The sequence below is a fragment of the Fomitopsis serialis genome (genome assembly GCF_022376445.1).
Source record: "Fomitopsis serialis strain Sig1Antser10 chromosome Unknown B0H18scaffold_6, whole genome shotgun sequence".
Classification (NCBI taxonomy): domain Eukaryota; kingdom Fungi; phylum Basidiomycota; class Agaricomycetes; order Polyporales; family Fomitopsidaceae; genus Fomitopsis; species Fomitopsis serialis.
This window is the reverse complement of record NW_025954966.1, coordinates 191,870-206,541: the sequence shown is the minus strand read 5'-3', so window position 1 is coordinate 206,541 and position 14,672 is coordinate 191,870. Positions and strand designations below refer to the sequence as shown.

Below are 14,672 nucleotides of genomic sequence, written 5' to 3'. Positions count from 1 at the left end.
TTGACTCAGTTTCTCTCTCTCGGTTTTGACCTCGCGGTCTCGTCTCGTCAGCGCGTCAGTAGTAAAGCAAGTGTGTAAGTTATTCCGCGGCGGGTGAACGGTGTATTATATTTTTTGTACCTGCATACGCAGGCACGAATATCTGTCAGTGATGTACAATGTATGGTCAAGCCGAGTACATTGAAGGGTGAAGACAGTGACTGAAATAGACATTCGGTCCAATTGTTTGTATGAGACAGTACGTACTTCTTGTATTGCCTGTGCGTTATCTTTCCTTCGCTGATGCATGTCTTTTCGGCCAATAGCACCGCTGCATGATGTGGCGAGGGAGTTGAAGATGTCAAATAGAAAGAAAGCTGTGGCGACCCAGGACGAAAGTTGTACCAGAAAGAGGGCAACTTAGAAAGATGTGCAAGATAATAAAGATGAGTCATACAACGCATGATAATGTGAGATCTGCGACCTGCACTTTTGGCGATGTGTTCGGCTGGATCTCTGGATTGATATGCAGCAACTACAGTACGGAGACATCAACGCGAGTGAGTTGTTGTATACGTTTGCTTACGCGAATGTCTTTCAGGGTCACATTCTCGACACGGTCAAACTGCATCTCACAGCGTCAGTGGTCCTTCGTCGAGTGAGGTCGTTGTATCTTGGTACGTACGAGATTTGCATATTGCCCGAGGAAATCAACAGCGATCCCGTTGCCGCCGTGGCATGTGATGTTCTGAGCGTAGAGATTTGTGGAGTTCTATATGGTTCCGTCAGGCTTCGTTTTGCGAGCTGTGGTAAGGCTGCCTACACCCTTCATCGCAAGACAGTCGTCTCCTAACGTCATCTATTCAACCCGTCAGGACCATCACGACTACCAGTCAATGTCTGGCACTCAAAACTGACATCCCAGGTGAGCATCGTGACATTGTCCACTCGGAACGTGTCGATACCTAAGCCTAAGTCAGACCCGGTGCATCGTCGCATGTCCAGGGACAGAACTCACCGTCTGTGTTCGGAACGACGCTACAACACGCATGTAAGTGACATCAGCTGCAGCATTATCCGAATGTTACTCACTTGTACCCATAGTACTCTGGATTCGTGTTCGTCGCATTGCAATACATCCCGTCGTACACCACGTCCTTGGACTCCGCGACCGTATTGCACCAGAACGGCTGGCCCTCGATCCGGAAGTCCTTGATGACGCCCAACAAGACGCGCCAGAGCGTGAAAGCGATAGGCCGCCCGTCACCGCCTAGCCGGCTAGAGGTGCCATACCAGTTCCACCAGTACTGCCCGTTGCCAATGATCCCACCGGTGTTATGCGCATCGAGAGTGAAGTCGCGCCCTGTGACAATGAACCACGATGCTTGGTCCTGCAGAGAGACTGTTAGCAAGAGCTCCCGCCTGATGCGGAATAATGGAGCACCTGGATATACACGACACGATATGTGTTTTCTGGGTTCATCCAGTACGGCAGATTTGCTGTGAACTGTGGTTTCAGGTCAGCGGGCGGCGAGCAGCGTGACGTCAATGCGCACATTCAGATAACCATGTAGGTCAACCCTGGCCTCACCAGGTCCCACATCATCTTCCTGTACATTGGTGAGCCCGCTATGAGTCGTTAGCAACGTCGAGCACACTTACCTCGTCACGTTGTGGACACCCTCGGAGATGACTGTCGTTCCATAATGATCGCATCGCGCAACGGCAGCCTCGATCTGTCCATGAGTGTTCAAGGTAGTCGAATAGCGGTTCGCACCTCGGCGACCGGAGGTAGACGGACCTGGTCTGTATCGTCTTGTCCCTCTCCCAACGGGTGGATGTACATGTATTGCCCGCCTCCGAATCTTCCGCACATGCTAGCACCACGGAACATGAAGGCCCGCGACCAAGGCTACCAGGAACACGCGCACGGAAAGCATCCTTCCTTCTGTTTTGTGGTTGCGGCCACAGCCAGCGAGAACGGTCATCGTCGATAGCCAATCCCCCTATAAATATACGGGCGACGAATCATCGCCGCGGCGGCATGATTCATGCTTATGGGTCGGTTTGCTAACGGAGGTACACGCCTTGGATGGGCATCTGTGCAATGCAGTGGATCGACGTCGGTGGCGCTTATGTTATGTTCTGGGAGACTCGGACCTGGGAGTGACCACGAAATTCGTGACGAATTGACTAGTTGTAACGTTGACGCAGCGGCTGCGATGCAGGCTCAAGATAGTCGTCGCAGAACGTACGGACCTATGGTAGATACGTGTATGTGCAATTTGGCGTCCCGAAGCATACGCGGATGTCCGCTGAGATGTGCTGCCAGGCAAAATGCGCACTAATAGTCAGCGGAGTTGAGAAGAAATTTTGAGCACACATCAGGGTTAATATACGTTGATATCGCGAAGGTCAAGCATGACATCCTGGGGTAGTAGTTGGAGGCAAAAATAATAAAGGATAATGGACATTCAGGGGATTGAACCCTGGACCTCACGCAGGCAGGAATTGGTTTCAAATCAATGCGAAGCGTGCGCGCTACCACTGTGCCAAATGCCCTTGTCCATTTTGTAAATGTAGATATAGTATTCAAAGACTTTCTAATCTAACACATTTGCTTGCCAGAAGGCTCTCAACTCAAGCTCTCAGCCAGCTGCCTCCCTCACTCCTTTACCGTATTTACGCGACTGCACCGTCTAATCTCGCATTTTCACGCTGGGATCAGGGCTACTCTACGACACCAACGACGGTCTAGCGTCTCGCGCGCAAAATGTACAATGGCCCGAGTCTCTCCGGGAACAGGGCAGGGCTTCTCTTCCTCGTCGTGGTCATCCTCGCGTTCACCGAAGGCGGGCTATGGGTCGCACGGAAGAGGATGAACACGAGTTTTCCGGACAACTCACTCATTCCCAGCGCGTCCAGTCTGATGTCCTTTGGAAAGGGTCGCGCACGGCCAGAGATCACAGAGCACCCGATACCAAGGCTCATGGCTGAAGCCGAGACAAAATATCGGGACTTGCTGGCAAAGCAGAGCAAAACCCTCGCGGAGGCTGTCGCAGAGTACAAGCGACGGTACGGGAGGAACCCACCGCAGGGGTTCGACGACTGGTGGCGGTTCACGCAGGAGAACCACGTCGTTATGATTGACGAGTATGATAACATCAACGAGGACTTGACACCATTCTGGACACTCTCGGGCGAGCAGATGAGGGAGAGGGCGTTCTTGGTGTGTTTGTGCCTTCCACCCGTGCTACGGGAGATCGCCTCACGGTACCCAACCCACAGGCAGGAAACCTGCCGTCTATCGACCTGGTCAGGCTCAGGAGTGGCCAGGCTACTGCCGTAAACATCAGAGATGGTCCTGCCTCCTCAGCAGTCAGTGCACGCGCGCGAGGCTTCCTACAGATCATTGAAAAGTTTCAAGACAAAGTGAGTGCTGCCTTCATCACCCCACGGCCAGGTATGAATCTCAGTATCAGCTTCCAGACTTGGACTTTCCAATCAATGCCATGGCCGAGGGCCGCATCCTCGTTCCGTGGGAGCAGCGCGCACGTCCGAATCTTACATCGGGCTCAGGTGAGGTATCCTGCGTCACACACTTGCTAACAATGCTGACGTTCCCCAGATGTCGTCCAGGCTGAATTGAGTGGCATGTACTCGCCCGACTGGCGTGGCGAAGGCAACGTCTGGGAGGCATACCGCCGCACCTGCGACCCCGGCACGCCCGCGCGCCGTCTCTTCAGCTCCTTCCGCGCGTCGTCGACCAACCGCGCGAGCCAGCTCACCGCGAGCACGCAGGAGTTCGTCTTCGCGCCGGACGTGAGCCGGAACTACTCGTTCTGCGAGAACCCGTGGGCGCACTACGACCAGGGCCACTTCTTCTCCGACTGGCGCACCATCCCCGTGCTCTTCCCCGTGTTCTCGCCCGCACAGGCCCCGGGGTACTCAGACATCCGGATCCCGAGCCATTACTACTACGGGCAGACGAGACGGTATACGTATGGCTACGACCCTGTGAACCTGGAGCTCAAGGAAGTGGACGGGATGGAGACGCCTTGGGAAATGAAGAGCGACAATATTTTCTGGCGCGGCGCGTCCACTGGTGGCGGTAGCTCGCCACCGGGCTTCGCCGCTCAATACCAGCGTCACAGGTACGTCGATCTCAACTCAATGTATCGCGTCACTGACACGCCCCGCATCAGACTCGTGCGCATGGCGAGTGACAAGTCCGACACGACCCGAACGCTCGTCTTCGCGGATCCGCCAGGGTCGACGCACTACGTCTACGCGGAGGTGCCCACGGCGGAGCTCAACGACGAGATCATGGACGTCGCGTTCGTGAAGGTCGTCGACTGGTACAACTTCCCCGGTGGGCTCGACGCCCTGATCGCCGCCCACCGGTTTGACGACGGCGGTGTGAGCCTCGGCAACCACTGGCGGCACAAGTACCTCATCGACGTCGACGGTATGGGCTACTCGGGCAGATTTTTCGGGTTCTTGGAGTCGGACAGTGCGGTGGTCAAGTCGACCGTCTACCGCGAGTTCTACTCCGATTGGATTCAGCCTTGGTGAGTCCGACCGATTTTTCGGTGAGAACCAGAAATTGAGTTGTGTGGCAGGCTGCACTTCATCCCCCTCTCTCCGTCCTACCAGGAGATCTACAATATCCACGCGTTCTTCTCGGGTGCATCCCCGTCCGCTCTACAGGCTGTCAACTCGACCGCGCTCGGCGCCCCTCCGGCGCTGCGTCGTCCAATTGACGGCGACCGCCGACTGAGGCGCATCGCGCGGGCAGGCAAGCAGTGGAAGCGCACCGTCGGGCGGCACGTGGACATGGAAGGTGAGACCTCTGCGGTCGAGAATTAGGTTGCGTGCTAAACATCTGCGGTGTCACAGCGTATGTGTATAGATTGTGTTTGGAGTATGCAAGGTTGTTGGCGGACGATCGGGGTTCGATGGACTTTGAACTATAGGCTAGACCTGGACGTGTGCAGCACGGTAATGGGATATGGGTAGATTCTCTGGGTCTCTTGAGGGACAGCGTTGTGCCAACTGACAATATATATGCATTGTCTAGGTGGTTCACGGTGATCACAGTGGCGGCAGTACGGTCAGACAACGTCGTCAGTACTCCTGTTGCCATAGGTCGGAGCGTTACCAGTGCACTTTATTGCGATTGAAGTGGAGGACTGAACGGATTGACACAGGTGTCTTTATGTCAGCGGTTCAAAAGCTGGCAGTATCGGCGGGTATCGCGGGACAGTAGTAAGTATCATAGTAATACACGTTCAAAAGGCGCAGGCTAAAACATCAGCGCCGTGTGTTGCCTTTGCGCAAGCGCACTACACGAGCAACAGCGCGTAGAACCTTGCATATCTTGCTGCGCACAAGGCGGAGACCCCGGGCGATGCACGAGCCTGGATGATAGTCGTCAGCAGTGTTTATGGTGCCGTAAAACTGGCGAGCGTACGTTTCCACCAATTGCAACGTCCCAGACCTATGAAACGTCGTAGAGTCTGACAACGATTAACGAGAGGAGAGCTGGTCTTCTCTGCGCCCTCCGTTCCTAGGTATGTCTGAGACTCCTCTTTTTCAGCCTTTGCAACACATTCGCCAACGTCCGCGGCTGTCCCTCGTGTCAAAATTCGATATGTATGTTATCAGGTGCGAATTGCTCACCGGGACCAACTTGATCCACTTCCAGCGGTATGATGCTACGCTGGTCTCTACCCCCAGCTGGTTCCGTTTCGTCTGACATTTGCACATCCGGGTCTCCTGCGGTGGGTGTCCTCTCGCTTTTGGTCTCGTTGATCGTGCGAGCCTTCGCCTCTCGAATGATGCTAGTCACGGTGATGGTGAGAAATTATTGTTGTGCTATCAAGAGCAGCTGGCACTCACCGTCTTAGGTCGGCTTCTTCTTTGAGAAACCCGGCCGGGTCAATGACCTCGTCAATTTCGTGGAGGTTCACCGAGGCCTTGACTGTCACTGGAATATCGTCAACTTCCGGATTCTCGAACGCTTCGTCGCCGCTAAAGAATATGGCTGCCATGTCATCCGCATCAAGCGCATCATCGAAGGACGAGGCTGCGCTGCCAACACTCTCAGTATCGGTGCCATATCTGGAGTGATGTTCGTCCCCAGCCTCCTGCCCGTAGTCAGATGTGCTGTCTGCGGGGTAGCAGTCTTCTTCATATGGCTCAAGAGGGAACCCTGTGGGTGTCGTCAGTATTCGCATACAATGTCTGGAGATTGCGCACTACCTCTTTCCTTCTTCAAGGCAACGTGTTTGTCGTAGTCTTCTGTGATGCTCATCGAATGCATGACAATATCACGGCTATCCAGTTCGATGAAGTGACGACGGGGATACCGCTGATTCGGGATGCGAACAATCGCGGTTACGAATGTATACTGATAACAATCGTCGAAAGGGAACTCGGGAAATGGCTTGAGGGCTTCGCGTGCAGACGGGTGGCTGGAGGCAGGTGCGATCGGTGTACACATATCGGAGGTCACGCATCCATCGTAGTCATCTGCGCGCAACCCTTTCCCCACAAATTGGACAAGGACTTTATGGGAAGATTTGAAGGGCATGGGCAGTTCCGCGACCTAAAACCAATCAATACTCACAGAATAGCCAATAGCATTGTTCGACACATACCGTCTGAATATAGCACAAATATCGCTTGGGAGCATCTTCCTGGTCTCCTCCGCAACACTTTGAGGATCGACATTGTAGCGTCGAATCGTATCATCGACATCGAGCTGTAACACCAAGTATGCGCCCATAGGAGGTACGCAGCGTGTTTCGTTCATCGTCTCGACGTGGGCATGTTCCGTGGGGATAGATACTGACATCGTTCCTGCAGTGCAAACGGGGCGTGAACTTGTAGATGTCGGTTAATGATTGAGAGTATAGGCCTTCGGCGAGTGGGCCATATGAAGGTATTCCAGACAACGAGAACAAAAGGGATAGTCGTCATAGCATTTGCTGTGAACAAGAGAAGCATTGTTCTAGGTAGACAACACTGTTAGTACTCTCGACAATAAACAATAGCAGAACGTGGGAAGTTGGACCCTCACGTACCCACTGTAACGTAGGCTCGGACCGATGAACAACGACTTACCAGAATGCCCCATCAGAGTATTTGACAACGACGGGAATATAACACAACCCGCCGTGTTGTCTATGCACATTTGTTCGTCAGCTATCGTGTTCATGTCAACTTGAACAGCGGCAGCTACGTTGGCAGTCCTGGTACTCGGATACTACAACGATAGCCTTTAAGTTCCAGTACAAGAGCCACCACGGTACACTCTTTTAATGTTGTAATGAGGCGGTCTTCAAAGTGATTAAAAAGACCCCGAGAGGATAAGTTTCCATCCATCACACGCCCCCCTTCCGACTCAGTCTCCTGCTCACGATCCCGCTCCAAGCATTCTGACTTGCGTTCAGCACACTTCTGACCTCTACCCCACGACCATGTCTAACTGCGACCGCTGCAGACATCCCCAACACCGTTTCTTTCGCTGCTCAAAGGATGGACACTCTGTCCAGGGCGGTGACATCTACTGCACCAATACCTCCCTCGTTGCTCCCCTGGAGTTTGTCCTAGGTCTCCAGGTTCCTTTCGCCTTGCGCGATCCAAGTTCTAAGAGCATTCGCGGCAGCAGGACTTCCCTTGTCCGCTCGCGCAAATCAACGAGTACATTCGGAAGCAAGATGTACGCCGCGAATGCCCGACCCTGCCTCGTACTCAACATAGAGGGTAGCGCCAAGGTAACCGCATGCGTCATGGGGACTTTGGATGGTCGTGACATCCGATGTATGCCACGCATCTATCGGCACTTCAGCGTCCCCGTGGCTCCCAACTTTGGTGGTTGCTGCACACCAGAAGACGAGCACGTCCACACGATTCCTGAATGGGATGGCTGGGTAGGAAAGGCTCAATGGTTGATAGCCATACCTCACATCCTTCCACGACGCATGTTCAAAGCCTTGTGGGTTGGGAAGGAACGAAGGTCCCATCATCGGATTGATGTGGACATGGTGTCCAGAGTTGTGTCTATCAGCAGGCGCAAGGAGGATGAGTGGAACCGCTGGTCTGAGGCAGATCCCAACTTCCTGCAGAACGCTCGAGACGAATACAATGTGCGTTTTGTTCTTGCAGTCACTCGACCATTCTCACGAGGCATGATAGGCCCATCGCGCCAGCTACAAGAATGGCAGAATTGGGAGGCAGGTTGGGGCGACCGAAGACGGTCTCACCTCCGCAGTCGAGCTCGACACTGTTCTTGAAGAGCGCCATGACGAGGGTGTCGTCGAGGCGATCATTGGCTTTGAAGATGGCGTCGCTATCAAGACGCCGGTTGACTTCAGCGTGGCATTGAATCAGGTTTGACGTGTCACTGTTTGAAACGTTTTGGATGCCCAGCTCACTATCGGTCCGAGCAGAGACATGGTGATGCTTCTGGGACTACGCCAGATCACACATCATCCACCGCGACTTGCGCGAACTCGGAGATCGAGGATCACTCCTCGGCCAGCACGCTGGCAAGCCATAGTCACAACTCGGTATGCTCGATGTTGTGTGACCGCAGAAAATTGCTGAACACACGCACCTGGGATACAGGTTCCAGCCGAATCTCTTCAGTTGGCTCGACAATGGTCTCCCAAGCCGCTGGAGCAGCGAGACGGCTTTGAACCATGCGAGTCATCCAAGGACGAGTCTGGGGGTGCATCGTTGGCGCCGATGCGGAAGACATCTGTAGAAGAGACTTTGTTCGTGAAGGCCTCAGTGCCCGAACAGCGGAAGGTAAACTGAGACCTACATTTGTCCGTCGCCTGCGCGCTGACCCGTCGCACTGATCTTGCAGCCTTCGGACAACCCCCTGCACATTATCCCGCGCAGCGTTCTAACGGCCATGCGTCGTCGTACCAATCGCGCTGCCACAGCCGGGGTTCGCCCTCAGCATCCTCCTGCATCCGAAGTTGCGAGTGATCACACAGTATACCGAGCACAGCCTAGCCCGAAGCGCTCTTTGTCCCGCATCCTCCCCCGTATACCGCCTCTTCGCAAGCAGAGCGGAGAGAGCACTGGTTCTGGCTCGACGAGCAGGAGGTTTGTCTCTGCCATCTAAGCGCTTGCCACATACCCTTCCCCATTGCTCTCCCTCCGCCGTCCTTACTTGCCAATGTATCGAGCTGCTGTTCAAGCTGTATTTATGACAACATGGACATTGTTTGAAGCTACGAGGATACTATGTCAGACACTGATCAAGGGCTGCAAGCGAGCTATGCAAGGAATCAAGAAGTGAGCCAGAACATAACCCAGAGAAAGCTCTTACGCGAATCAGGGAAGATTGAAGTGCACCTGAGAGCTGGGCTGTAGACCGGCCGTGTGGCCATGGTGAACGGAAGCCTGATCGCGATGCGACACGACACGCCGGTTGTCACCTGCAGACTTGGATGAGAGCCGGAGATGGTAAGCTGGTGAGCCAATGGTCAGCGTTGACACATCCATCGACACAAACCATGGGAGTGTTCGCACCGTGTTCGTCGAGATGCGTTCAGCTTTGAGCCTCTGCATACGATCGTGGTAAGTGGACGATAGCCTGTACTTTAGTGCTCACCTTCCCAGTTGACTGGGTACGTTCGATACCGATAACCACCATGACGGTACGCAGCGCTACTCAGCTAGCCCGATAGCATTCGCACCCTTTGCGTCGCGCCGGGATTGGCCGCGCGGGCGGGTATGTGCAGACGCGCCTACCAGACGTCATGCGGCCTCGAAGAGCAGGACAGACGTCGATAGAGCGACGATAGGTGACGAGGCCGGCATGTACCCGATTCAGTGCCAGGCCTACAGTCTCCGGACCCAGGGTCAGTCTCAGGCTGACCGGCCGACCCGGAGGGTCGGATCAAGGTCAAGGGGTGTCCTCGACGGGCCAGTGTAATCCCCTCCCTCGAAAAGTTTGCATTGAGGGTCTGCCTCAGGGAGTGCACGCGTGTCTTGGGGGTGCCGACCCTGCGAACGACGCGTCGAATCTGTGCCGAAACGACGGGGTTGAGTTTCGGAGGCTGTCGTGATCGGCGTCAACCAGTTAGGATGACGGCGACTTACGAGGAGCATCCCGCTTGCGCGTCCCCTGGGCCCTGGCGAATCAGGGAGGACACGCGTGTTGATTGTTCTACAGGATGATCAGGAGCTAGAAGGACGCAGGGCGTCGTCATGAGTGGTGGGAAGTTCAAGTTGGAACATACACTGCCAGCCGGCGAGACACGTTGTGCGGGCCAGCGTTGCGGTGATTCACGCTGCTGCTACCGCTATCCCATGACGAGGCTCAGCGGTGGTCGGCCGGATCCTCGCTCTCTGGATGATTGCTGAGAATGAGTTCAGCTTGAACACAGTCGCGCCAGCCTCGTCGGGCGTCGGGCGTCGGGCGCACAGACAGTGACAGCGGTCCTGTAGGACTACGCGGCCAATCGAATGCAGGCTATTATCTGGCAATACCTGTAGGAAAGGGCGGTGAGCAGGAATAGCAGTGCAAGCGATGTTCGAGGACGCGATCCTACTGGACGGGAACACGCAGGCCAATCGGCCGCCGCGCATTGCTGAGCGCACACCGCGGGGGTCGCACGTGACCGCATCAGCTCAGCGCTCCACCTTTCCGCTCATTAGCTCTCATCCCGCCCGCGACGAGTCCATCCTCTTTCTCCCAGACAACCACCTCCACCACTGCCCTCCCAGCCAGCCCAGCCACGACCGACATGTCCTCCGCGCAAAGCGTCGCACCCGCCGTCCCCCTCCCTCGCCAGAACGGAGACGTAGGCAGCAAGCCACCGGTCTGGTCTCTGAACAACACCACCGGGGACGAGGTCCCACCCGCCGCAAAATGCGACAGACATGAGCGCGCACGAGACGGCGTGTGCTGCAAAGAGCTCATTGGCGACGATGACCGGACACTTGTGGACCCAGACGTGGTCCGGGACGTGTGAGTGGCCTTTCACTTGCTCTGGGACTATGCCGGATGTGCGGTGCTTGGTTCGCTCGTTCATGTTTAGAGAGACCACCGGAGGACGCTGAGATGATAGGGCTTTCTGGTAGAAAGCCAGAATGCGCTTTTGCCAGCTTTCGCGCGTCACTCTTCAACCGTCCCCCAGGGTGGCCACGTACTGTTTTGACGCGGTTATATGTGCCTTGTCGGCTATGCGTCTGGCATTACCCTTGTCGCAGCGCTATACTTGCCCGTGATGTGTCGCCCACTGCTGCAGAGGACTGCAGGGTAGCTCGCGGCCTCTTTGCGCCACTGGCGTGCTCCCGTGTACGGTGTCCGGAAAGCTGGTACCACCGCTGTCACTATGTGTTCGGGCGGTGTAGCGCATTTACACTGACCTTTTCGCGGCACGCAACGTGTTCTGTTCTGCACAAATTCTGGTCGTCTAGTTGTGGTCTGTATCCGGTGTGTTACCGCGTTACGCGCTCAGCACGAATTGCAATGCAATCACCGTCAAGACGTTGCAGTGCTTACCATTCGCTCTGGCTGTTCCGGTTGCAGCATGCCACTGGGTCGTTAGCCGTAGCATCTCCGCCTCCTGTCTCATTCAAGGTCTGGGTTGACGCATAGTCATACGAACTTATCTAGTTTCTCGTTCCCATGTCATTTGCCATAGTCACATACTCCTGAGAGTCAATTACTGACGTCGCCGCGTTTCTAGTGTCATTGGCCTTTCAGACGGTCTCACCGTTCCCTTCGCCCTGACGGCCGGCCTCTCTTCGCTGGGCGAATCCAAACTCGTCATCCTTGGTGGCATCGCAGAACTCATCGCCGGAGCCATTTCGATGGGCATCGGCGGCTTCCTTGCCTCGCAAGCAGAACGTGACCACTACCGCTACCTCCGCAAGCAGACGCGCGCGCGTGTGCTCCGGAGCTGCGAGGGCGAGATGGAGCGGGAGGTGTACGGTGTGCTCGGGCCCGTCGGCGTCGACGAAAAGACGAGCCGCGCCGTCGCACACTGCCTCATGAACGTGGAGGTCGACTCGCACGGCGAGGGCTCGACCACCGCCGCGGGCTCGTCAAGTGGGAGCGACACCGCGAGCCGCTACAGCACGAGCGACTCCGAGGCCGGCCTCCGGTGGAGCTCGAGCGTCGGCCTGTCCGCGTTCCTGCTCAAGTTCGGCGAGGGCCTCGAGGAGGTGCCCACGAAGCGGCTGTACATCTCCGCGTTCACGATTGGCATGGGCTACCTCATTGGCGGGATCATTCCGTTGCTCCCATACTTCTTCGGTGCGTTTCTAAGCTCCCTCCGGCGAACGTGCGTGAGTGCTGACGCTGGTATGCAGAGCCTGTGGCGTACCGCGCGCTGATCTGGTCAAGCATCGTGACCGGCATCGTCCTCCTCGTCTTCGGCGCGGTCAAGGCGCGCATCACCGGGGCTGGCCAGGGTGCGGGCGGCTACATCTGGGGCGCGGTCAGCACACTACTGGTCGGCGGCGCGGCGGCAGCAGCAGCGTACGCCATCGTCGCGGCCCTCGAGTCATGACCGTCGTGCGGGATCCGTCCCGTATGGTTTTGGTAGTTGTGTTCCTCCTTGGATTATGGACGAGGACGCGCTCTCTGCTCTCTTCTCGTTCTGATGTTGTAGCCATTTGCCGGTCCGGCCTGGTTTGGCACGTTGTATTATCAGGATCACAGTATAGTTTTAGGTAATGCATAGATGCACGTTAGCGAAGCCACTACTATTGTTCTTCTAGTTCAAATCGTTCTGCGTCTGTCGGTCAGTCATGTATATCGCTCATGATGCATGGACGCCGCTGTCATGGTTACGCGGAGAAGACGGATGTCCTGGAGATTGGGAAATCTAAATTCTCTTTGTTGCGGTCCAGAATGCAGCGTGGTATACATATCCAAGCATGCTTTGCGCGTTGTTGGTGTACGTCGTGTCGATGGTGCGTTCGTTCTGCCGCGAACGTGAGTGCATGACGATGTGGAAACCGGATAGACGAACCGAGATTTCGAAGCCGATCTTGCGCACCAGGGCCTTCACTTCCTCGAGGTTGAGCTCGATCGAGGGGTCGTTGGTCGAGTTGTTCTCGAAGTGCCACAGGAGCGGGCCTGCGTCAAATGATTCAGTATATTCCGCGCCATCGCGTAAGTACCCGGAGTTTAAGGCGTACCTAGGTTGATCCAGACGCCCCCAGGAGCGAGTATCGGTGGATGATGCGGAGGTAGTTCACGATGTTCTTGGCCTGTGGGGCTCGAGCTCAGTATTGTCCGGCGGGAAAAGAGGCGGGATTGCGACGTACGGTGTCGATGAAGAAACAGGTCAGGATCGCGTCCCATTTCCCACCTTGTGGCTCGTCTTGGTTGTCATCCGCCCCATATATCTCCTCGAAGTCGCCTGCGAGCCAGTCGTGAGACCGCCGAGTGAACGCTAGAGGGGGCACGCGCACCGGCAACGAGTGAGAAGCTGCTTCCTTGCGGAAGGGAGGATGGCATGACGTCGGGGATGCTGATCGGCCGGAGCATCGCGGCGCTGTTTGGTAGGTTGGAGAAGGAATGGACGTAGGGATAGATCGTGTGCTGGTCAATCGAGTCGGTGCTGGTATATTGTGGGTCGTTGGATCGGCATACAGATGGGGAAGGATGGAACGCACCGGTTGAGGATGAAGAATGAGGCAGCAGCATGTAATGAGAGAATTCGTTGCCCTGACACGCAAAGCCTACGCTTTGTGAGACGGGTATTGACCGCGTACTGCCGTACACATACCTAGATTTGCGACGTCCCAAGATAACCGTCCCAGACCAGCGCCTGGGACAAGTACCCTGAAGTTATGCCTGCGCGAACAGTCCGTGCAGAACAGACTCGTCTAACAGCACTTGAACGACGCACCTCTCCTCAGGCGGAATGTCGGAGAAGTGCTGCAACAACGCCTCCCTCATCGGGGCATAGCACACTCGCGCTCAGCGCGACCCTGAAGGCAAGCGGATGAGATGGAGACTAACACTACTGTGGCGGCAGTGGCACGGTGCTATATGACCAACCTCTTCACTCCAGTCGCGGACGAACTGTTTGAGAGTACTTCTCAGCTTGTCGATGTCAAAATCAGTCGGGCGATGTCGCTTCTGTTTTCCTGGTCCACCATGTCCCTGCGAGGCTCTGGGCTCGTCATGCGAATGCGAGTGTGAGTGCGAGTGAGATCCGTGGATATGATCATGAGATGCGAATGAGAGGATCCTACGACACCGGTGAACAATGCATCAGTAAAATAGCACAGAAGAGTACCTTTCGTACCATCTGACGTGTGGATTTCTTCAGAGTATCCTACGTCCTCCGAGTCCAAGTCATGTCCGAAAATCTCAGGATCTGCCACTATTTGATTAAGAAAGTCCGCGTTCGCCATGATGGCTCTGTCAGCCTTCGCAATATTTTCTTTGTATCCAAGGCTACTTAGTAGCTCTTGGTCCGCCCGTGGTAGGGTAAAGAAGTCCTTCCTGCGGCGGTTGTTCGCCGACAACTAGAGTCGCAACATTCTGAGCTGATACATGTATTGTACTGAGTAGACCAGCACCCACCGAGTATGCGGCATAGTGCTTGAACGTTTGTATGACATTAGCGAAGTGCGTCTGCTCTTCTGCTATTTCTGCCTGACTGAAAGGCATGGTGGCACGAGAATACCGCGTCCACAGA

General features: G+C 55.5%; 6 protein-coding genes and 1 non-coding gene across 7 annotated transcripts; 3 read left to right on the top strand and 4 right to left on the bottom strand.

Annotated features, from left to right (window-relative positions):
* Window positions 1–430: 430 nt before the first annotated feature.
* On the bottom strand, window positions 431–1,873 carry B0H18DRAFT_1114924 (pectin lyase fold/virulence factor; the record flags this gene model as incomplete). The annotated part of the gene is made up of 11 exons (XM_048033185.1): window positions 431–514; window positions 566–604; window positions 665–751; window positions 803–838; window positions 898–944; window positions 998–1,017; window positions 1,072–1,370; window positions 1,424–1,486; window positions 1,547–1,589; window positions 1,642–1,715; window positions 1,781–1,873. The coding sequence occupies 11 exons, from the start codon at window positions 1,871–1,873 to the stop codon at window positions 431–433; spliced, it is 885 nt and encodes a 294-aa protein (XP_047898245.1).
* Window positions 1,874–2,446: 573 nt separating this feature from the next.
* B0H18DRAFT_t40 lies at window positions 2,447–2,541 on the bottom strand. The gene has a single exon. It is a non-coding gene; the product is annotated as a tRNA-Ala (tRNA).
* A 211-nt stretch (window positions 2,542–2,752) lies between these two features.
* B0H18DRAFT_869871 (capsular associated protein) lies at window positions 2,753–4,955 on the top strand (the record flags this gene model as incomplete). The annotated part of the gene is made up of 7 exons (XM_048040051.1): window positions 2,753–3,208; window positions 3,268–3,411; window positions 3,462–3,558; window positions 3,608–4,133; window positions 4,185–4,550; window positions 4,602–4,822; window positions 4,879–4,955. The coding sequence occupies 7 exons, from the start codon at window positions 2,753–2,755 to the stop codon at window positions 4,953–4,955; spliced, it is 1,887 nt and encodes a 628-aa protein (XP_047898244.1).
* Window positions 4,956–5,208: 253 nt separating this feature from the next.
* On the bottom strand, window positions 5,209–6,754 carry B0H18DRAFT_546522 (uncharacterized protein). Its single transcript, XM_048038549.1, has 6 exons — window positions 6,642–6,754; window positions 6,244–6,589; window positions 5,881–6,193; window positions 5,662–5,822; window positions 5,453–5,608; window positions 5,209–5,399 (listed from the first exon to the last, which is right to left on the bottom strand). Exons 2-6 carry the CDS (start codon window positions 6,572–6,574, stop codon window positions 5,293–5,295), a joined length of 1,068 nt encoding a protein of 355 aa, XP_047898243.1. The 5' UTR covers window positions 6,575–6,589; window positions 6,642–6,754; the 3' UTR covers window positions 5,209–5,292.
* A 709-nt stretch (window positions 6,755–7,463) lies between these two features.
* Window positions 7,464–9,121, top strand: B0H18DRAFT_1114921 (uncharacterized protein; the record flags this gene model as incomplete). Its single annotated transcript, XM_048033184.1, has 6 exons — window positions 7,464–7,981; window positions 8,039–8,132; window positions 8,182–8,376; window positions 8,436–8,555; window positions 8,614–8,796; window positions 8,858–9,121. The coding sequence occupies 6 exons, from the start codon at window positions 7,464–7,466 to the stop codon at window positions 9,119–9,121; spliced, it is 1,374 nt and encodes a 457-aa protein (XP_047898242.1).
* Window positions 9,122–10,751: 1,630 nt separating this feature from the next.
* B0H18DRAFT_870029 (VIT family-domain-containing protein) lies at window positions 10,752–12,524 on the top strand (the record flags this gene model as incomplete). The annotated part of the gene is made up of 4 exons (XM_048040065.1): window positions 10,752–10,975; window positions 11,700–12,056; window positions 12,096–12,268; window positions 12,325–12,524. 4 exons carry the CDS (start codon window positions 10,752–10,754, stop codon window positions 12,522–12,524), a joined length of 954 nt encoding a protein of 317 aa, XP_047898241.1.
* A 318-nt stretch (window positions 12,525–12,842) lies between these two features.
* On the bottom strand, window positions 12,843–14,644 carry B0H18DRAFT_1082785 (N2227-domain-containing protein; the record flags this gene model as incomplete). The annotated part of the gene is made up of 11 exons (XM_048031586.1): window positions 12,843–12,941; window positions 12,990–13,096; window positions 13,159–13,230; window positions 13,284–13,382; window positions 13,435–13,583; window positions 13,635–13,704; window positions 13,752–13,819; window positions 13,875–13,944; window positions 14,023–14,219; window positions 14,285–14,499; window positions 14,558–14,644. The coding sequence occupies 11 exons, from the start codon at window positions 14,642–14,644 to the stop codon at window positions 12,843–12,845; spliced, it is 1,233 nt and encodes a 410-aa protein (XP_047898240.1).
* Between the last annotated feature and the right edge of the window lie 28 nt (window positions 14,645–14,672).

Excerpts from the sequence above, each read along its gene's own strand:
- B0H18DRAFT_546522 (XM_048038549.1), bottom strand. The coding sequence starts at position 6,574 with ATGCCCTTCAAATCTTCCCATAAAGTCCTTGTCCAATTTGTGGGGAAA. Across the intron at positions 5,823-5,880 it reads GAAGAAGCCGACCTAAGACG|CATCATTCGAGAGGCGAAGG; the intron begins GTGAGTGCCAGC and ends CACCGTGACTAG. Across the intron at positions 5,400-5,452 it reads ACGTTGCAATTGGTGGAAAC|GCTCGTGCATCGCCCGGGGT; the intron begins GTACGCTCGCCA and ends ACTATCATCCAG.